Source organism: Lepidochelys olivacea (genome assembly GCF_965140295.1).
Source record: "Lepidochelys olivacea isolate rLepOli2 genome assembly, chromosome: 3".
Lineage (NCBI taxonomy): Eukaryota > Metazoa > Chordata > Testudines > Cheloniidae > Lepidochelys > Lepidochelys olivacea.
The window spans coordinates 86,538,013-86,561,120 of record NC_140413.1 but is presented as its reverse complement, the minus strand read 5'-3'; the positions used below and the strand labels follow the sequence as shown (position 1 = coordinate 86,561,120).

At 42.0% G+C, this 23,108-nt stretch overlaps 2 protein-coding genes across 4 annotated transcripts in view; one reads left to right on the top strand and one right to left on the bottom strand.

The window, feature by feature from the left end:
* TRAF3IP2 (TRAF3 interacting protein 2) overlaps positions 1 to 2,098 on the top strand; it is a 45,808-nt gene extending 43,710 nt beyond the window's left edge. The window contains exon 10 of one of the 3 annotated variants that reach the window (XM_084623467.1): positions 1,503 to 2,098. In XM_084623467.1, coding sequence (XP_084479593.1) covers positions 1,503 to 1,649 — 147 coding nt within the window. In that variant the 3' untranslated portion in view covers positions 1,650 to 2,098. The remainder of the gene's footprint in view (positions 1 to 1,502) is intronic. The other 2 variants (XM_084623468.1, XM_084623469.1) reach the window with 2 other exon arrangements.
* Positions 1 to 23,108, bottom strand: part of MFSD4B (major facilitator superfamily domain containing 4B) — a 399,121-nt gene that overhangs the window by 68,889 nt on the left and 307,124 nt on the right. The gene's annotated exons all lie outside the window — the stretch shown is intronic.

Below are 23,108 nucleotides of genomic sequence, written 5' to 3'. Positions count from 1 at the left end.
GCTGTAGGAAGTATGGGGAGGTGTGGGTACCAATATATGTAAACCTGACCCATATAGAGAAGAAATAAACAGTATAGATGCGAAGTGGAATGATGTAAACAGGAAGCCACACTCATCATATTAAACCAAGTTCATTTTTATTTTGCTTCCTTTATACTGTCCTGGTAATAATTTTTCATGTAATCAAGCACAGTATTACTGCAATTGTCATGAGAAGGTGAAGGGATCAATGCTTGGAACGGTAATAATAATGATAGGGTCTGGAACTTAGTAAGTAATCCCCTCGAAGAAAAAATTTGAGAACTGCTCGTATATGGAATAAAGTTCACCACCGAGGAGCCAATAGGAACCAACTGGTCTCAATAGTTTTCACTATGAAACTAAATAAATACTGAAGGGAGAAGAAATTGTGACAAGCAGCTTAAGCCAAAGACTGAGTGGGCTTTTCCAGCCTCTACTCATGTAATGCTACAAGGAACCTCGGTCTTACCACCTCTCAGATCTGGCTGCTGATTCAGCCCTTGCATTAAGGCAACAGAATGGTAACCTCAGTGATTTAGGTAAAAATATTAAGCATTTAATTCCTTACATGATGCCCAAACAATGTGCAGTTTAGAACACTATGTCTCGCTAGCCAAAGGATCACAATGGAGAATTTAGTTACTTATTTAATTTTCATGCCATATTCTAAATGAGAACAGACAAGTAATAGATCTGTATATGTTTTATTGATTTGCTTTATAAATTACAATAAACATAACCTTTACAGTCTGCCAATGGAATGTTAGTCAGTGATTTTCTATGTGCTAACACACACAAAGCATTTGGGAGTCCACAGTAGTTTTGGTATGTTTCGCTATATATTCCCTGATAACCAAGGGCTGTAAGAAGATCAATCTGCTATCAGACAAACCTTGTAAAATCAGAGGGCAAAGAAAATGCTAGAGTGAAAAAACCCCAACAAAACTCAGAGTCAGTACATTGACTTTATTAATATGTCTCATGAGTCATTGAGTGCAAACCTGTTGGTCTAAATAATCAGTTTCCATCCTTCCATCTAGGGGAAATTTTTACTCTTCGTTCATTAAGTACCATGTAAATATGTGGCACTATATAAATGTTCATAGTGCCTGGATACTATGGTGATGAACATTTTAGGCATTTGTCTAATAGTTACTGATATCAGTGAAAAGTACCTTAAAACATGAATGATGGTTAGCACCAAAGTACACTAATATAAAAATGTTATACACATATGTTTTTTTGTGATCAGTTATGCAGCTGAGAAATACATAGACTCAACCTGTTTCAAAAAATAAATAAAAATCCAAGTGTGACTAATTTCTTGTCAGTGTTGTGGGAAATGGCCATAGTAGAGACACACTGATGGTTGTATGGCAGAGTCTAATAATAACACTGCTGGGAGGTTTCTGCAAGAAAGTGATATGCAGTCAGGGGATTTTATGTGGTTATGGTTTTGGTTTGTTTTTTCTCATTTGCAGGAACATGTGCCTACCTGGCTTCAGAACACTCACATTTATAGCTGGCCAAAAAATAAGAACAACATCTTATTGCGGTTACTGAGAGAAGAGGAATATGTTGCTCCTCCAGTAGGACCTTTGCCAACACTCCAGGTTGTGCCATTATGAACATTTTTACAGAAAGTGCATGACAAGCAATTGTTAAAGGGTAATGTTGGCAGGGAGCCAGGACTCTTCCAGGTGGCCCGTTCTGGTGATGGAAGATTCTCTTTCTGCTAAAGGAGTTGTCTTGGGTAATTCAGACTCAGCTCCCTCACTTCTCCACTGTATCAAACATTTCTTTCGGAAGCTGAGCAGGCATAATCCCTCTCTTGATTCTTAAACACATTGCAAATGGAAAAAATGTCCAATTTTATTTTTATTGATGTTTCTAATATTCCTTTACTAGTCTGCCACACAGCACGTAATTACTATAAATGATGTTGCAATTAGTGTAAAACAATTCCGCCTTCCTGTTTGCTGAGGGTTTCTTTTGTTGTTATCCAGATGTTCTTGCATATTACAGTGTTCACAAACAATGGTATAGACAATAAAATATATTTGCTTTTTGTAAAACTGTTTTATTTATTGCTGGAGAGAAATAAATGAGGCTTTATGGTGTTTTGGGAGCAACCTTAAAGCACTGGCGACTGTTCGGTAATACATCTTTTATTCAAACAGATTATCTTGCACGGTACTTGATAAGAGGCCCTGTGACTCTAGCAGACCAGGTGCCAGCTCATGGGAAGGCCCCAGGCCTTACTGAACCATGCATAAATGGAAACCAGTCTGGCTTACCTGTGGGTTAGTATAGTTAAAATAGAGAGACAAGGTGAGTGAGGTAATATCTTTTATTGGACCAACTTCTGTTGGTGAGAGAGACACGCTTCTGAGCTACACAGAGCTCTTCTTCATGTCTGGGAAACGTAATCAGAGTGTCACAGCTAAATACAAGATTGAACAGATAGTTTAGCACAGCATATATTGAATGCTAAACTGTCTGTTAGATCTTGTATTTAGCTCTGATGCTCTTGAGTACCTTTCCCAGACCTGAAGAAGAGCTCTGTGTAACTCAAAAGCTCGTCTCTCACCAACAGAAGTTGATCCAATAAAAGATATTATCTCATCCACCGTGTCTCTCTAATGTCCTGAGAACAGCATGGCTACAACAACACTGAATACAACAATGGAAGATATAGTTAAAGTAGATGTTAATGTTATAAGAGTGGGTTTGGTGTCTAGACCTTATGAATAGTGTAGGATGCTGCATGTATTGATCTCACTTATAACCTCTGTAGCCAACGGTATAAAGTTATATTGAGTGTTTGCACTGTAAACCTCTGTAATTGTGTAACTCACTACAGGAAAAGAAGCATTAATTAAGGTATAATGCTCATCCTGCGCACAAGATAGCCCACTGAAGCCAAATGAGCCATTGTGTAGCATCGAAGGACAGAGACCTTGTTGATTGCATTCCTCACTCCCTCCAGGAAGGGAAGGCCTGCACATGAACTCATTCCATCAGCTTGGAATCTGAGGTGAAAGAGAGAAAAATCTCTGACAGGGAGAAACTGGGTCTCTTTCATGCTGTCTGAACTCTGAGGGGCAAAGATTTCTAAACATAAGCAAGAGATTCCCCGTGCTGCTTGGCATGGGTCAGCCCTAAAGGATATATACAACTGCTTATTATAAAAGCTTATGTTTTTAAATCTTTTAAAATCTTAAGACTGTAAGTGTGTGTGTGTGTGTGTGTGAGATTCATGTTTTAACCCTGTAAAGAACTCTCATTTCTTTTCTTAGTTAATAAATCTTAGTTTATTACAGGACTGGCTACAGGTATTGTCTTCAGTTTGAGATCTGAGTATAATTGGCCTGGGATAAGTGACTGATCCTTTTGGGACTGGGAGTAACCTGAATATTGTTGTGATTTTTGGTGTAAGTGATCATCTATCACATAGTCCAGCTTGCCTGTGTGGCAAGTTAGACTGGAATGCCCAAGGGGGCTGTCTGTAACTCCGTGGTCAGACTGTTGTAGCTCTTTAGGAGTTCACACCTGTTACTGAGTTGGTGAAATCCAATTATAGAAACACACAACCAGTTTGGGGTTTCCACCCTGCTTTTTGACAGTCTGCTCTAGGTTGGCACTCAAGGGCATGAGCTGCTCCAGACAGCATGACAGGGCCCTTTTAGATCCCAAGTCACTAAAGTGCTACTCTCTTACAGTATAGTCCCTAACAAACACCTACTTTATTCTGCAATAATATTCCAAAACACTACAGCTTAATATGTTTTTAGTTATTACCATAAAATGCTACAATATTTTTACACTGGGCTTTAGCTTTGCTGCTGCTCTTTAACCCTTATTAAAACAAGAACGTGACAAAGAACAGTCGCTATTCTGCAACAGTGTGCTAGCCCAGAGACACAACTTTACAACCCCACCACTTGTAAGACTTAGTGAGTCATAAAATAGTTTAAGGAAATATGGAGGGTTGGCACATAGAGAATCTACCTAATATGAGATCAGCAAAAATGACAGGGTTTTTTAAAGATATAAAAAATATGTGGGAGGAGTGGTTGTTTATCTTTTTACTCAGTTAGCCTTATTGACATAACAGCTGGGATTCTATTCAACTTTAATGGTCAAAGCCTACAGCCCTTACTGTTTTGAATAGTCTCATAAGGGCTCCAGGAACAAGCCCAGAATCAGCTACAATTAAGGCTACGATTTAGTCACGGGTATTTTTAGTAGAAGTCATGGACAGGTCACGGGCAATAAACAAAAATTCACACCCATTTTTACTATATACCTGACTAAATCTTAGCTGGGGGGTGTGGAATGCTGCTCTGGGGGGCCAGAGGGGGGCTGCTGCTCTGGCCGGGAGGCCCAGGGGACAGCAGCACCAGCTGCTGGGGGCCACCGAGCAGTGGCTTCTCTGGCTGCCCCCGGGCCACCCACCCACCGCTGCCCGGCAGCTTAGGGGTCAGGCACACCAGCTGCTGCAGAAATCACGGAGGTCATGGAAAATCATGGAATCCGTAACTTTTGTGACCTCCATGACAGACACGGAGCCCTAGCTATAGTCAGTGCAAATACTTTTGCATGATCCTCCTCAAGTTTATTATTCAGTATCATAGAGTGATTTCCAAAATTAGTTTCACAAAAGCTTTTGTGCAGACTAACAATGAAATCTGTGTAACCAAAAAGCTGAGATTCCTTTCACATTGGGCAAAATATTTAATTGCCCTTCCAGGTAGATGCAGCTTGGCAGGGCCTGCCTTGCTGTGTGCATGAGAAGCAATCAGAAATGGAGCTGCAAGATGCAGACCTGTAATGTAAATACACCTAAAGCAGATTTTCTTTGTAGGGGCTCTTACATAAGGAATTCTATCTAATTCTATCTATCTAGGTGATTTTGATGAGGGGCATATCCAATGTTGTCACTTTCGTTACTTCATCATGAGTCTTGTGATAATTGACGTATTTCTTATAGCCGCAGCTTCTGATGGCATGTGAGTAAGTGCAAATTCCAGCTCCACCCCCTCCTTTTTTTTTTAATAGTAACTTTTAGCTGGCATGATTGTGGAGAAAAGCTTGAAAATGTGACTTGAGTGCATTCTAAAGACTCCGAAAAGTGAAGGCAAAGTTAAAAAAAAACCAAAAAGACACAGTATTTTTTTTAATTTTACAGTTTTGGGGGGACCTGACAGTGACTCATAATTTTTAGTACTTGGGATCATCAATAGTGCATAACATTTGGAACTAAGGCTATATGGGGAGGTTCAAGCCCAAGCCCAAACATATACACTGCGATTTTGCAGCCCGAGCCTGAGTCAGCTGACCTGGGCCAGCCGTGAGTGTTTAATTGCAGTGTAGACCTATCCTCAGAGTATGTCTATACTGCAGTGTAAACCCAGGGTTCAAACTCAGGCTCAAGCCTAAACTGTCATCTACACACAAAACATACTAACCCAGGGCTTGGACCCAGGGTCCCAGGAACCAACAGGGGTGGAGGGTCTGAGCTTGAGTCAAACCAGGACCCAGGGCTCAAGCCCTATAGTTTTGCAGTGTAGATGCAGTCCCACTGGATTTGTGCACTGGGAATCCACCAAAAGTATCCCACAATCCCATGGGCTGACTTTTTTTGTCCTCTGGACAGTCACATTTGGGGGACAGTCAAGCTTTCCCACACTGCACTACGAACAAAGGGCTAGAGTAGCCACATTTTGGGAGGTGCTATGAAGTTTGGGGTGTGGGTGCAATGTAGACACTACAGCCTCAGGTTGGGAGCCTGGATTCAACAGTTCCTAACATGGAGTTACAAAATGTGTGTAGACACTCAAGGCCAAGGTTAACAGAGTTGGCTAACTCAAATTTTTCTAACTCTGGTCTTATGTTGTAGTGTAGATATACCCTTGGAGTCTTTAAATGAAGACTAGATGTCTTTCTAAAAGACATCCTGCAGTTCAACCACAATTTATTGATCTTGGTGTAGGAATCACTGGGTGAAATTCTATGGCCTGTTTTATGCCAAGAGGTCAGACCCGATGATCATAATCGTCTTTTCTGGTGTTAAAATGTATTAAAATAATATCTTACTGGAAACAATAACATTGGGGAGCGGGAGAAAGGAACAGAGTCTAGGAAGCACAAGGAGTTCAATCCCTTTATTCAGACATTTTCTCACTGATTCCATTTCAAATAACAATTCCCAAGCTTTGTTGATCTTTAAATTAGTTAGAGCATTCTAGAAGGATACACGCCACAATGATGAGGGCATGGTGATGAGGAAACAGCTTGTGAGCAGTTCCTCTTAAAGATGTTTAGTAATATAGAGAAATGGTAGGAGTTGTGAAAAGTGAGAGAAAGGAGGAGAAAAACAAAATGAAAGACTAGAAAGGATTAGAGAAAAGTAAGAGAGAAAGAAACAGTCAGCAGATAAGGGGAAAGGAAAAGGAAAAGACAAAATATACTGAAGCTATTTAAAAATTAAACATTTTACATTAATATAAAGGAAATGGGTTAGAGGACAAAAGACTGAGACACAGAAGGGAAGAAAAATGAATGAGAGCAAGCATTAAAAGTATATTTGCAGCCAAAGTCTAAGTAAATTATTAACTATATATGTAAATAGCATAGTAACATATATAAACATTCCATATGTAAATAATTACATTTCCCAAGAGTCTGGCATTATTGCCTAGTAGAAGCTGAGATACAGGTAATGAAGGGGATGAAAGGCGCCTCTTAAACATTTACAATTGTTTTATGTCTGAGTTTGCTTATCAGACCAGCTAGTAGGATTCATGGGGTGGGGAGTTATGCATTGTCCCTGTAATCAAGATATAGATGAAGGCATAAGGGTTTATTTGCTACCAATTTAACCTGGTGATGGGTGTAGTATAAGAGTATATATAAAATTTGCTGTGAAAGAAGTATCTCTCTGCTCTTGTTATAAGTTTCAAGAAACTCAAATTACACTACTGGGATGAGCCTTTGATACAAGTCACCAGCACTTAACAAAACCTTATTGCAGTGGTTCTATTCCATAGCTAATCTCCAGTGAGGATACTTTACAGCCACTCTGATAAAAAGCCAAGCCAATAAGGTCTCATATGAAAAAATATTTGAAAATTCTTGTTGATGTACCTTCCCATAACTGCCAGTTTCCCCCCTTAGGTTCTTTAACTTTCCAGTTTCTTTTGTACCATTTAACAAAACAAAGAAGCAAAGATCCTGTAACCTGTCTGGACAGACAGCAAGATAAACTACCAAGCCTGCTCATTAGAGCAGCTTGCCTGAAAGGCACCATTGTTAGCAGCCTGCCCTTCCTTATCTCTGTCTGGCAACTAAGTGAAGGCAAAGAAGAACCAGGAATGTTAATAAGGATGACTACTATAGGCAGAAGCAAACTTCAAAAAGGAGTTCAAAGGAAAAACAGTCCATACATCAGTGCTACACAGCTGAGACATATTGATGGAGGGAGAAGAGCAATTACTATTATCACACTTCCATGTTATTGGGTTAAAGCTACTGGAAAAGCTAGGGCAAGTACCTCATCTTGAAAGGAAACAAAGCTGTAAGGCCTTGAAGTACAAAGAGTTTACCATGGTAACAGATGAAAATGAGCCTCCAATAGTTACCTAGTATTCAGCAGACAGAACAGGTGTATGTTATCTTTCAAAATAAATATCCATGTTTCATCCCCTGGCTTTATTACAAAAAGTATAGACTTTTTTCTCCCTTCACTTAGAGAAGTCTGGTTACCTGGAGGAGTCTGCCATTGTTTAAAAAAACAAAGGCTGTAGTTTGGGAAATGTAACCAACTTTCTAAGGACAGCTGCTTTTGAAGTTTCCAGTTTAAATTGACATTGTAACTATTGTAGGATAATGCTTTCATAATACAGTAGCACTGATACAAACTGGATTTGCAGCATAGATGGAACCCTAACAGCTTCCTAAATCATGCGCCAGGTCTTCATAAATTCAAGTCAGTTGTATAAGTCAGGAATGTGGTTAAAATATGGTTCAGTTCCATCTCCACTGCAAGACAGTCCTTTATTTAAACCATGCCAGCAGCCTACTGTTGTGTTGTAACAGGTCCCTTCTGGACAGCCATTGTTACAGTAATAAATGGGAACTTCAAAAATACTTATGCTAAACTTTCTAAGATCTCTCCAAAATCATATGCAATGGAACGTGCGCCTCTTCTGAAGACACCTGTCTTGTCTAACTAAAGCCATGACCATAATGAGAACAGAACCAAGCACTACATTTGCATTGAAACTGTTATTGCCGGCAGGTTGTAGCACATTTTTTCTGCCCACTGGGAACAGAAGTATTTTTTGTTTGAGGACAATGTTGTTGTAGACTACCCACAACACGGCTAATTTATTTTGAATGAATATAGTTAAATATTTTTATTCTTCGGAGCTTTATTTTTTTTTTAAAGTAGCTCATCCCCAAAACAGCAGCATTGAGGGAGTTTGTTAGAGCTAACTATTGCTTTTACTTGGACTGACACACAGTTATTGTGATGCATCCATTCTATTTTCATCATGTCAAAGTCTGCTAAATATAATGCTTTGTGACTGCCATATCTGGGTGAGAGGTATCCCAGTGATGTAAAAATTTCCACCTTGGGAGTTTCAGTAAGAGACTGAGTGCTGAAGTGTGCTGTGAAAAAGCCTGCAATCTTCCAAGTACTTTTGATAAGTTGAAGAGATTTAATAAGAAACACTTTAAAAGTCTGATATTGGGTGTGGGGGAGATGATACAGTAAAGAGCATTTCACTTTTAGGCCACCCTACTTAATCCAGCTCAGGCTGGTAGTAACCAAAAGTCATTACAGTCTGATGGCTGTATGGTGGCTGATGTGAAATGAGTTATTGATCAGTTAATTTCTCAGAGCACATCACACACACTCAAAACTCATCACAACAACTTCCTGCTCTATAACTTTCCTGTGATGGAGTATACAACACCTCATACCAGTAACGAAAGGGTTAAATGGTTACTCTGGGACGAGGAAGCCCCACCCACCACATCTCCAAAGTATGCACAGCTTGCAGAGGAGCTCAAAAAGAAAACAGGCCAGTTCAGTAGGCTTCAGACAATGGAGGTGAACTGATCTACACCCTGAAAGCCTGGGAAGAAGACCACTGCAGGAACACACAGGGAAGAACCTGGTGATTCTCAGAAGAACTGAAACTTTATCTTTGATTCCAGGTATTTAATGACACTATACCCATTGGGAAAGAAGGGACTGGTGGGAAGTGATCCAGGAGACAGCATTATAGCACTTTGGCGCAAGACTTAGCTGCTTTACACCGGGTCCTGTATTGGAACCCAGTGGTGAGGGTAAGCCCAGATTCCCCTATAGAGGGTGCCAAAGGTCAATGCCTTTCCCTGATTTGGGGAGTCCAGAGGAGAGAAGGCCCTAAGGACATAAGGGTCAAGATCCTGAGGGGGAACTCAACCGGGGGAAGCCCTCTCACCTAACTCAGAGGGCAACCCCATTGCTGGAGTCTATATAGCCCAAAAGGGGCAGACAAAAACATGTGACCTGGCTGAGGGCTGAATCACAGAAGGAATGGACCACGGCAGGCACAGGTGCTGGAACTAGGGGTCGTGGAGGTGGGGCAGCAATCCCTGGCTTGAAGTGGTTTCCATCATATACAGGGTTTACAAATTGGTTCAATGGCCCTCAGCACCCCCACTATAATTGTTCCAGCTTCCCTGACCACAGGACCTGAGTGGCACCAGGAAAAAAGAGAACCTGCCACAGTATGCTTGGCCACTGGACGGTGCTTGCCGTGAGTGATCTCTTTAACACTTCCCCAAAAAGGGATGTAGAGCAGAGTCTAAGCACTAATTTCAAGGTTGTTATTCACAAGTAACAGTTTCTTGACCAAGGACTCATCATGTTTAAGGGTCACTGGCAACTTGTCTTCTTTAAGGAAGCCACTGACTATCCCTATCACTAATAAGCATAGACACTTAATACTGGCTTTCAACAAGCATGGCCCAAAATATAGAGCACTTCTTATCATAGAGTCGGGCAATACAGGTATATGGACAACGCCAAGGCTGGCTGCCTTTCCGAAGGGTGAGACAGTCTCTTCAAGCAGCCATAGTGGTAACTGAGAAGATGGCTATATGACTCATGTTGAAGAGGCAAGAGAGAGTAAGGATATCCAGGAATGGGAGTATTGGCCACATGGGGCAAAGGGGAAGAGATGCCCAGGCTGTGTATATTAATCCTTACTACACAGTGGAAGGAGGAAAAAGAAGGAATTTAGTGTTCACCACTCATGAAAGGAATAGGAACGTGATGGAAAAGGGGTATTTTCTTAGAGTTTGCCTACACAGTTATTGTACTGCTATAATGGTTTAGGTAAAACAGTGCAACGCCCTAGTGCAGATGCAGTTTTACTGGTATAAAGATGCTTATATTGGTATAGCAATAAGCTATAGACTTATAAAGTATAGACCTATGACAGTATGAGGATTAGCTGCCCTGGTATGACATGTTTTAATTAGAGATATTCACTATTTAAAACACATAACATTACTTCTGTACCTTCCAGTAACACTAATTAAAGATGCATATCTTAAACCCACGCATCAAGTTGAGAACATTCCCATTCCTTTGCACATCTGGCTGGGAATAGGAAAAACTAATAAGTGAGACTGAAAACCCTGGCCAGTTTGGGAATTGGCATCAGAGACAAAGGTTTAACTCGATCACTCAAATAAACATCTGAGTCATAGAGTGAGTGTCAAGAACTGCAGCCTCATTCATCTAAGCTACAACAGAGAAAAAACAGGAGGCCCATCATATCTGCTTCCTTTTTGGTTCCATTTGCTTGTATTTCTCAACCACACACATTCCCCTTCTTTAATGTTTTATCTACTTTTCTCTTGAACTGACTGATGTCCCTTGTTGCAATGGCAATTTCCTGTACATAGAACTGTTTCAGAGTAACAGCCGTGTTAGTCTGTATTCGCAAAAAGAAAAGGAGTACTTGTGGCACCTTAGAGACTAACCAATTTATTTGAGCATGAGCTTTCGTGAGCATCCGATGAAGTGAGCTGTAGCTCACGAAAGCTCATGCTCAAATAAATTGGTTAGTCTCTAAGGTGCCACAAGTACTCCTTTTCTTTTTGTACATAGAACTGTTAATCTGGAGACCCAGGTTTGAGTATCTAGCCTCTGATCCTACTCCCTATTTGCCTGCACCACAATAATCATAGTTTAACCTGCTCAGAGAGTTTTAAGATAGGGAAAGTAGGAAGTGTTGCTTATCAGGCAGTGGTGGGGAATTCTGCATGGAGCATCACTGCATTATTGTTGAGCCAAGACACTGTTAGTCCCCTAACTTTCATGAGCACTATATTCACCCAAACTTTAAAAAAAAGCCAGCATATAGAAAGGTAACTTAAAGAGGACACTGGCAGTGTGAAGAAGTTACAGTTATCTTTATCAGAAAGATACTGATTACATCAATGCGGACACAGAGGTAACATCAATTGGCGAGCTCAGCAAGTGTTCTGCACGTTACCTAAGATATTGCATACTGAGCTGAGTTCATCAAAGGAGGCACAACAGCAATTATCCTTCCTGATCTGAACGTGAACTGAGTAGTGTCTATGTACATCGAAAATAAAGAGAACCTATCTTACCAGATGCAGCTTGTACAAACACAAGTAGCGTGTGTGTGCATATTTAGCTTGTCACGCAGGAGTTTAAGTACCTCAAACCTTACCACATACCAGGATTCAGCAGGCTTTAAAAGGATTTCTTGGCAACCCAAAGTAAGTATCATTTAACAGCATACATAACTGTAACTCCAGTTTTGACTCCTTTATTTTTTATATGCTTGTATTAGTTAATTTCTGCTGATAAAAAAGCACCTAATTTTCTGCAGTATCACTAGTGTGTTGCAGAAATTAGTTGCTTAGCACCATTGTTATGCATGGCACTTTACAGAACAAAATAAGATGATAAGGTTATTCTCCTGAAGAGTTTTTAATCCCACTGTATATTGATTTGAGATTCCTTACTAAAAGCATTTGCAAATTATCTGTTGCTTCTTTGTAAGTGGCTCTTTTTTGTGTGTGGGCTTCCTTTCTCTGTGCCTAATTTGGATGGAGAATAATGAACTTCCTGTGTCGAATGCTGCAGTACAAGGAACCTCATTGTATCCTGACCACGGAAGAGTATATCAATAAATAGTTTATAAGGGAGCTTTGAAGAATCTTGTTAGAAAGACTTATTCTCCCAGTTCCATTTGTTTGATGAAGTGCATCATGTGATAAATACATATAATGAACTTCTTCAGATGCTGCCAGTGAGAAACCCAGCAGCTAAAATGCCAAGTCCCATGGCATCACTGTGTGCATAACAAACTGATTACGTGAATGAAAAAATTATGCAATTCAAAGAATTCTTCTCCTTCCACACTGTACAGCATACCAGTGTTATAAGATTTTCTGTGCTGTCCCCAACTAAAATATTCTGACTACGAAATCCAGTTCCATCCCATGCAATTTTCCTCCCATGACTTCACACTTTATTATGACATCCAGATCTCATTTCTCAAAAAATACCAATTTGCAAAAAGATTTCCTAGTAAAACATTTATTCATGTTTCTAAATGCTTCATTTCTGTTGAAAAAAACTGAGCACAAATTCAGTGTAATAAGGTCAGTTTTTGTTTTTTAAACAAAAAATAATTTAAAAGCCTTCTGGTATAAAATGCCAGCCACAACATAAGCGTTACATTTATGAGATCAAAGGTCAACTCATTAATAAGAAGCCCTTCCCAACTCATGGCTGTAGAACCCATGGTCACTTTAACATAGCAATATCTTATATGCTCTGTCCTCCCCATGCTCCTCAATATTCACGATGCTTGTAATGCTCGGTCTGAGAACCTTTGTCTACTCTAGAGAACTGCACTATTGCAATTTTCACTAGTGTGACTGAACTAATACAAGCTACAATGGTGCAATGTAGCGGTTCTCAAACATCATTGCACCGTGACCCCCTTCCGACAATAAAAATTACTACACGACCTCGGGGGAGGGGGGACCGAAAACCGACCCCGACTGAGCCCTGCTGCCCGAGCTCTGGTGTCCTGGGCGGGGGGCATGTAACCTTAGCCCTGAGTGGTGGGACTCGGGGTTCAGCCTCAGCCCCAGGCAGTGGGGTTTGGGCTTGGGCCCTGGGCCCCAGCAAATCTAACACCAGCCTTGGCGACCCCATTAAAATGGGATTGTGACCCACTTGGGGGTCCCGACCCACAGTTTGAGAACCCCTGGTGCAATGCATTCACAGCTGCCATCCTGTTTTAAAGGGTAACACAGTGCACTGCATCCACACCCAGCACTGCACCTGTCATAAATATAAAGGGAAGGGTAAACCCCTTTGAAATCCCTCCTGGCCAGGGGAAAGCTCCTCTCACCTGCAAAGGGTTAAGAAGCTAAAGGTAACCTCGCTGGCACCTGACCAAAATGACCAATGAGGAGACAAGATACTTTCAAACGCTGAGAGGAGGGAGAGAAACAAAGGGTCTCTGTCTGTCGATAATGCTGTTTTTCTGCCGGGGATAGACCAGGAATGGAGTCTTAGAACTTTTAGTAAGTAATCTAGCTAGGCATGTGTTAGACGTGTTTAAATGGCTGAGAAAAGAATTGTGCTGAATAGAATAACTATTTCTGTCTATCTTTTTTGTAACTTAAGGTTTTGCCTAGAGGGGTTCTCTATGTTTTGAATCTAATTACCCTGTAAGGTATCTACCATCCTGATTTTACAGGGGGGATTTCTTTATTTCTATTTACTTCTATTTCTATTAAAAGTCTTCTTGTAAGAAAACTGAATGCTTTTTCATTGTTCTCAGATCCAAGGGTTTGGGTCTGTGGTCACCTATGCAAATTGGTGAGGCTTTTTACCAAACCTTGTCCAGGAAGTGGGGTGCAAGGTTTTGGGAAGTATTCTGGGGGGAAAGACGTGTCCAGACAGCTCTTCCCCAGTAACCAGTATTTATTTGGTGGTGGTAGCGGCCAATCCAAGGACAAAGGGTGGAATATTTTGTACCTTAGGGAAGTTTTGACCTAAGCTGGTAAAGAGAAGCTTAGGAGGTTTTTCATGTAGGTCCCCACATCTGTACCCTAGCGTTCAGAGTGGGGAAGGAACCTTGACACACCCCTCTCACAATTCCCAGCATGTACAAACTAAACCTGGGATTTGAGAATCAAGATGGATTTTAACTTTCCCAGGCACTAATAACCAGTCATAAAGTTCCTGCAGGTCATGTTATTTCTTCAGTTCCACCCGAACATTGAAGATGAATGGGATTGCACAGGTGTAACTGAAGAAATAATATGAAGACAATCTGCTTGCACAAAATTAAATAAGGACATAATGTGGTCTCCAGTGATAATGATATATGAGAAAGAAGGGACCCAGCTTGATTCTTTTGCTGCCCAGGATGAGTTTGCAGGGCTAGCAGTTAGAAAAAACATCTTATTTGTCAACTAAGCAAATTTGATACAGTAACTCCTCACTTAACGTTGTAGATATGTTCCCCAAAAATGCGACTTTAAGCAAAATGATGTTAAGCGAATCCAATTTCCCCATAAGAATTAATGTAAATAAGGGGGTTAGGTTCCAGGGAAATTTTTTTCACCAGACAAAAGTGTGTATGTATATATATATATATATATATATATATATATATATATATATAAACACAGTATAAGTTTTAAACAAATAATTTAATACTACACACAGCAATGATGATTGTGAAGCTTGGTTGAGGTGATGAAGTCAGAGGGTAGAAGTGGGTGGGATATTTCCCAGGGAATGCCATGCTGCTAAATGAGGAACTAGCACTCGGCTGAGCCCTCAAAGGTTAACACGTTGTTAATGTAGCCTCACACTCTACAAGGCAGCACAAATGGAGGGAGGGGAGACAGCATGGTAGACAGAGATAGAGACACACACCCTGTGTGAGAGAGAGAGAGAGATGCACATTGCCCCTTTAAGTACACTGACACCACTCTAAGTACATTGCCTTTTTAAGTAGATCAGGAAGTTGAGACAGCAGCTGCTGCCAGCAAGCTCCCTCCATCCTGAGCCCTGTCATGTGTCCCCCCTGCTCTATAGAGATGGGGTAAGCGGGGGGCAGGAGCAGAGGGAAGGGGGGACACCCTGACATTAGCTCCCTTCTTCTCCCCCACCCCTGCATAGCAAGCAGGAAGCTCCCGGGAGCAGCTTCAAGGCAAAGGGCAGGAGCAGCACACGGCAGTGAGGGGAGGGACAGCTGAACTGCCCAGCAATTGATAGCCTGCTGGGCGGCTGCCGCACAGGGAACTTAGGGGAGCGGAGAGCTCATAGGGGGGCTGCTGGTTCACTCTAGTTCCAACTTCCCACCAGCTAGCTGCAACGGGCTGCTCTTTCTGCAAGCAGTGGACAAAGCAGATGGCTGCCAAACAACGTTATAAGGGAGCATTGCGCAACTTTAAACGAGCATGTTCCCTAATTGATCAGCAACATAACAATGAAACAACATTAACCGGGACGACTTTAAGTGAGGAGTTACTGTATGAAATCATAGGGACACAATAACTATGGAATTTCACAATGCTGTTGTTAGAATGACTCTTAAGAGAAGACATAAACTTTAATTCTATAATCTACAATGTAAACTTGGCCCCTTAATGTCACTGTTTCCACTTTAAAAGGACCATCTCATGGAAGATATTGTTTCATAGTTGTTATTAAATTATGAAGTTTTGAAACTGTATTTTATTCCTTTCCAAAATGTTACCCCTGCCCCTTGCACAGACTCTTTAGTTTGGTGTCACAGGTTACTTAGAGATGTTGGGCCTGCTGTTACTGATTGGGTCGTAGGAGGGTTTTTTCTTTTTTAAAACAATCATGGAAGCATTTTTGGTAGCTACATCGTTGCAGCCCAACCTACTTCCAAAACAGCCATATAAAATTACTGTTCATGAGTTTAGCAAGACAAATATAAAGGTGAGGACCAGTCAGTCACATTTTGAGAGAAAGATGTGATCTGACCCAGGAATTACTGAGTTCTAATCCCAGCTCTGATGTTGATTCCAACTCTGTGGTCTTGGCCGAGTTATTTTTTCTGCACATTTTGGGTGCCTCAAGCTTTACATGCCCATCTTTAAACAGTTCTCTCAAATTGGTCTCTCACAATTAGTGGACCCTTTTGAAAATGTGGGCCTAAATCTTACTGAGTTTCAATTTCCCCAATTGTAAAATGAGGATATTACTGAGGCTGCTCCCTATTACAACATAGCATAATCACAGAAATGTAGGACTGGAAGGTACCTCAAGAAGTCATCAAATCCAGCCCCTTGCGCTGAGACAGGACCATCTAAACCTGGACCATTCCTAACAGGTGTTTGTTCAACCTTTTCTTAAAAACCTGCATGATAGGGATTCCAAAACCACCCTTTGAAGCCTATTCCAGAGGTTAACTATGCTTATTGTGAGAAAGTTTTTCCTAATATCTCACCCAGATCTCCCTTGCTGCAGATTAAACCCATTACTACTTGTTCTCCATGTCCACTGGAGGTAGGACCATCCTCTTTAGAACAGTTCTTAACTGTTATCAAGTCTCCCCTCAGCCTTCTTTTTTCATCCCCAGTATTTTTAACCACGCACTTCTGAGTTATATTAGGGTTTTTCACAACTACTTTTCATTGTTGACTCATATGCAATTTGTGAAGCACTATACTACCCCCCACCCCCTCGCAGATCCTTTTCAGCCGTACGATCACCTCGCCAGCTTTTAGACATTTTGTAGTTGTGTGTTTGATTTTTTTCCTTCCTAAGGTAAGTACTTTGCACTTGTCTTTACTGAATTTCATCTTGTTGATTTCAGACCAATTTTCCAGTTTGTCAAAGTCATTTTGAATTCTAATCCTGTCATCCAAAGTCCTTGCAACTCCTCCCATCTTGGTTTTATAAGCATACTCTCCACTCCATTATCCAAGTCATTAAGGAAAATACTGGAGAGTACCAGACCCAGGGCTGACCCCTATGGGACCCCACTAGATATGTCTTTCCAGAATGACAGCAAATCATTGATAACTCCCCTTTGAGTACAGTCTTTCAACCAGTTGTGCATCTACCTTACCATAATTTCATCTAGATCACATTTCCCTAGTTGGTTTATGAGAATATCATGTGGGACTGTGTCAAAAGCCTTACTAAAATAAAGATATTTTTATCTACTACTTCCTCCCATCCACTAGGCTACTAATTCTATATGCTTTTGCTATTCTTTTGTACCTTTTCTTAGCAATAATACTACTTCAAAGGTTTCAGAGTAACAGCCGTGTTAGTCTGTATTCACAAAAAGAAAAGGAGTACTTGTGGCACCTTAGAGACTAACCAATTTATTTGAGCATGAGCTTTCATGAGCTACAGCTCACTTCATCAGATGCATGCCGTGGAAACTGCAGCAGACTTTATATATACACAGAGAATATGAAAAAATACCTCCTCCCACCCCATTGTCCAGCTGGTAATAGCTTATCTAAAGTGATCATCAGGTGGGCCATTTCCAGCACAAATCAAAGGTGCATTCTGAGGTTTACTTTATTCATATTTAAATATTCAGTAGACAAAAAGCACTATATGAGTGTTAAGTGGTGGTGTTCTGGGCCTAGTAATCTTGACAGTGTCTCTTTATAAAGTAGTAAGTGAGGAAGCTCTATAGCCAAAAGTAAAACATGGAAACTAACCTGCCTGTTGTTGATTCTGAAACCTGGAATTTGGTCACTTTGGAGTATCCTATAGTAGATTCTTTTTGGCACTGTCACACTTTCACATATACTAAATATTGTCTAGATATTTCCTGAACAGGACTATCTCCAGGGATTGAAACAATAGGGTATATATTTTATAAATAAAGATAGTGATATATAGGCAGAAAAGAGCAGAGCACAACTGTCATAAATATAAAGGGAAGGGTAAACCCCTTTAAAATCCCTCCTGGCCAGAGAAAAAAATCCTCTCACCTGTAAAGGGTTAAGAAGCTAAAGGTAACCTCACTGGGACCTGACCAAAATGACCAATGAGGAGACAAGATACTTTCAAAAGCTGGGAGGAGGGAGAGAAACAAGGGGTCTGTGTGTCTGTCTATATGCTGGTTTCTGCTGGGGATAGACCAGGAATGGAGTCTTAGAACTTTTAGTAAGTAATCTAGCTAGGTATGTGTTAGATTATGATTTCTTTAAATGGCTGAGAAAAGAATTGTGCTTAATAGAATAACTATTTCTGTCTGTGTATCTTTTTTGTAACTTAAGGTTTTGCCTAGAGGGGTTCTCTATGTTTTGAATCTAATTACCCTGTAAGGTATCTACCATCCTGATTTTACAGAGGTGATTTCTATTTACCTTTATTTCTATTAAAAGTCTTCTTGTAAGAAAACTGAATGCTTTTTCATTGTTCTCAGATCCAAGGGTTTGGGTCTGTGGTCACCTATGCAAATTGGTGAGGCTTTTTATCCAACATTTCCCAGGAAAGGGGGGTGCAAGTGTTGGGAGGATTGTTCTTAAGATCCAAGGGTCTGGGTCTGTAGTCACCTAGGCAAATTGGTGAGGCTTTTTACCAAACCTTGTCCAGGAAGTGGGGTGCAAGGTTTTGGGAAGTATTTTGGGGGGAAAGATGTTTCCAAACAGCTCTTCCCCAGTAACCAATATTTGTTTGGTGGTGGTAGCAGCCAATCCAAGGACAAAGGGTGGAATATTTTGTACCTTGGGGAAGTTTTGACCTAAGCTGGTAAAGATAAGCTTAGGAGGTTTTTCATGCAGGTCCCCACATCTGTACCCTAGCGTTCAGAGTGGGGAAGGAACCTTGACAACAACTCTTCTGGGAATCACTCCAAGAAAATCAATATGCAAGATGGCACTTTATCCCTACGCAGAACTGGTAAGGGAAGAATAACATTTGGATTTGATCATTTTAAAATTAAATACAAATTAATTCTGTGCTCGTACGAACATGCTGCTCTCCCATTGAAATTAAAGAGTATATCTAATGGTAAAGTTTGACCTATTGTGACATGAGGTCTGAATTTGGTACCTAGTTTTTTGACACACCTATGGGTCTTCTGGAAAGGATTATTGTAATTTATTCTCTATCTTTGTTGTTCTCCAATCTTTCCATAGCATAAACTCATTCTTAGGAGAGAGTCTGTGAATAGGTTTACAACTTGCCACTGCATGCAAGGGGTAACAACAAGAGATTGTACCCAGAAGAGATTCCAGTGGATGAACTGGCAGCAACGAGAGTCATGGTGTAACTATGCAGGGTGCAGTCAGGTGTTTTTGCATGTTTTGTTTGACTGTAATCTGGATATAAACAGGGTTCCAATCAATGTTCCCTCTAATTTTTGACAGGCCATGTGCACAAAATATTTCTTCCATGCAAATTTTTGACAGGTCGTGTGTGCAAAAAATTTCTTCTGTGTAAATTGTTGTGCTTCTGTGCAAATTTTTGTGCACGCAGTGTTTCGCCGTATGCACGGGGTTTAGGATCTGTGTGCGCACGCACACGTGCACAGCTTAGAAGGAACAGTGGTTCCAATGGAGTTCGTGGTGTGCTGATGTGATGTGCTCATGCCAGCCTTTGTTGCCTAGTAAATGGGTTGGTACGCATTGCACCATTTGTAGTTTTTGAGGTGCCTACCTTCAGCTTCAATGAGATGCAAAATTTAACCTGCTGATGAGAAATGTAAGAGGGTCTTACCCACATAACATACAGGTGATGGTGTGAGCTGGTACAATTCAATGCAATATGGCACCATATAAACTCAGAATGGTGTATGGGTATACTAGATGGAATGCTTCATGGACTATATAGATTTTCAGAAGATTTTAAAGGAAGAGAAAAAGGGAGCTTAGTGCACACCAACTGCAAGGCTCCTCTAAACATAAAGAAGTGGAATGAAAGAAGGCACGAAAATAGGAGTGAGCAAATGATATATAAGGAGATAGACATGGGTGGTAGGTAGCGAAACTGAGGCAGTACAGGAGATGAGAGTGAAGATTTGGGTGAGTGCAAACTTAAAAGGAACCTTGTTCGTGTTTTTTTTATTGTTGTATGCAGTAATAGAACTGAACTATTTCATATGATAGTTGCCAACTTTCCAATTTCTGAAAACAGGACACCCCTACTCCGCCCCCTCCCCAGAGGCCTACCCCTTGCTCCATCCCTCCCCCAAGGTCCCACCTTCTGCTCGCTCCTCTCCCCCCCACTTGCCCTGCACCCAGCCCAGGGACCACTTGTACTTTCCCCACCCCTCCAATTACCTGGCAGGGGGAGGCTCTCTCCTCAAGCCACTCACTCAAGTCACACAAGAAGTCTGTGAAAGAGCTGGGAATAGAACCCAGGAGTCCTGACTTCCAGTCCCACCCCACCCCCACTCTAACCACAAACCACCATTCTCTTCTCTGAGCCAAGAATAGAGCTCAGGAGTCTAGAGTCCCAGCTCCCCTGCTCTAACCCACTTGCCCCCACTCCTCTCCCAGAGCAGAGGATAGAAACCAGGTGACCTGGCTCCCAGCCCCCCTGCTCTAAAACCTCCCCTCCCAGAACAGGGAGAGAACCCAGGACTCCCTGCCCCTCTCCTCCTCCCCCCAGCTCCTCCATCCCCAACACCAAGGCAAGGGATGGTCCCAAACATGCCCAGGACTGGGGGCAGGGACCTGCTCATTTCTATCAGGGGAACTTGCCCCATTGTTTGTAGCCATCCCCCCTGACAGCTGCGACCTGCTCACCCTGGCTGGCTCCAAAAAACTTACATGGAAATATTGGTTCTGGGGTCTCCTTGGGGGTTTAATGACCAACCAATTCTGGTTCCTCCACACCCTATGGTGAGGGGCTCTTGGGGCCCCAGCTCCAGGGCTACCTCAGCAGTGGCTGGGGCAGACTGGCTGCAAAGTGTGGGACCCTGCCAATTTCTGCCACCTGGAAGAAGTGGGCGCCAGAGTTCCTAGGGGGCAGCTCCTACCTGGGCAGTGATCGTGCTGCGCGTGGAGCTTGAATTGGCAGCCCAGCCCAGCCCTTCAGGGGAAGCAGCCCCACACAGCGCGCAAAACCCAGACCCCCTCTGTAGCCGATGGCGGGTGAGCGGAGTGGGGCCAAGGGTTGCTCTCCAAACAGCTCCTCTCCCGACATCCACACCCCACAGGTAGCAGGCTGCCTCCTTCCTTCCTGTGGCATGCTTGGAGTTTGACGTCCCCTCACCTGCTCTGCTCGCAGCCCCCCTCCTCAGTGGGAGCTGCCTCCCCAGGTTGCAAGAGGCCTGCTGTAGTTGCCGCTGAGGCTCTCCGTCAGCAGCTGAGCAGCTGCTGGTCTTCCTGCCCTCTGGGTGAGGAGGCTGATCACAGTTACTCTGGTAACTGGACTTTTAGTGTCTGGGCAGCAGTGCTGACTGGACACTGCCAGGTCCCCTTTTCTAACAGATTTTCCAGTTGAAAACTGAACACCTGGCAACCCATGAGTCTAAAACATTAGTTTGTTGATATCTTTGTAAATTTTTTTCCTGATAACCATCATGTTTCCTTGTGCTACATTTAAGTTTTGGAGTCTAAGGGCAACAGTCAAAAGAATGCAATAGTTTATGCCACATTGTTCTAAATTAATTCTGTTCATCCGTTGCTTTCTCCTCTTCTTTCTTACTCTTTTTCTTTTGGTTTTTGTATGTTGTAACCTCTGTATGGCTGGAAGTTCTTACATTACCAAAGAAATGATTTAGCTCTGACTGCACTGGGGAATCCCAAGAAATAATAAAGGTTCCACCAGATGACATGGCACATCTCCAACACCTCAGACTCCAGTGTGGTTTGAATACTGTATCTAAGCTTAGTAAAATATCTTGTTGTGTAAATTTTCCAGTAAAAAGTCCTCTATGACAAAATATCACCCTTCTTGGAACAAAAAGCATATTCTGCCATAATCTTGATATCACAAGTTAGCTCATTTAAAGGTGGTATGCCAAATTCTAATGCTGAGTTTCATGTATTATTATTATTATTATTATTATAATAACACAACACCATCCCTGGAATAATCTTCAAAATTGAAATGAAAACTTTTACTTTTTTACAATTTGAATGTAGATTCATTGCTTGTGAAAGGCTTCACATTCACAGTCCAGGAGACTGAAGTCCTCTGTTTATCAGCAGAACAGATATAGGACAGACATTGCCATCCCTAGCCTTGTGACACAGTGTCTTTAGATGTTTGATGTGCCCCCTGCACTGAATACCAGTCCAACTGATCCCCACCTCCACCAGTCTCTTCAAGGTGGTCTCATACAAGTGCAGATTTTGGCTGCTTCTCCTAAAAATCACACTCCCTGCTTTACTCAAACCAGAGGTTAATGAGACACCTGGTGAGCTCCTCTGGTCAGCAAGCAGCACACTGGGTAAGCAGCTTGTAATGTTGTTTTGCACAGGCGGGCTGAGCTGGGCAGGAAATAGAGAAGGTTGCATATGTAAGCGGGGGAATGGTCCCGCTATTGTGGGAAACTTTCCTGGCTTATATGCTACCCCGGTGAAGTGGGCTAGCGAAAGGATCTGAGTCCTCACTCACACGTCCTTTACTCAAAGGCCTGCCTGACCTAGAGGGCTCCCCTTCCACTCTCAGGTGTGGCAGAATCCTCATAATCCCAACAAGGCTGTGCCCTGGATTCCTGGGGGGCTCAACCCCCAACCTTGTTGTGGTCAGTTAAGGCAGGGGCTAGGGTGTCCCCACTCCAGGGTGCTCTCTCTGCACTGGATGCTTCCCTGACCCACTGATCAATACATACAGGTCAAAGCAAATACAATTCATTAAAAAGCAATCAATTTTTAAAAATAAGGAAAAAATGGGAAATGTTAAAGGAAAACTCGTCACCATGCTCTGTGGCACAGAGACATCAGAACCAGCATCTCTGGAATGTATGGGAAGTTCAGTCTGTTCCTCACAAGTAGTAGGCCTCCTTCTCAGGCCCTGGCTGTGCTGCAGGGATTCTGTGGGTTGGACACTTGCT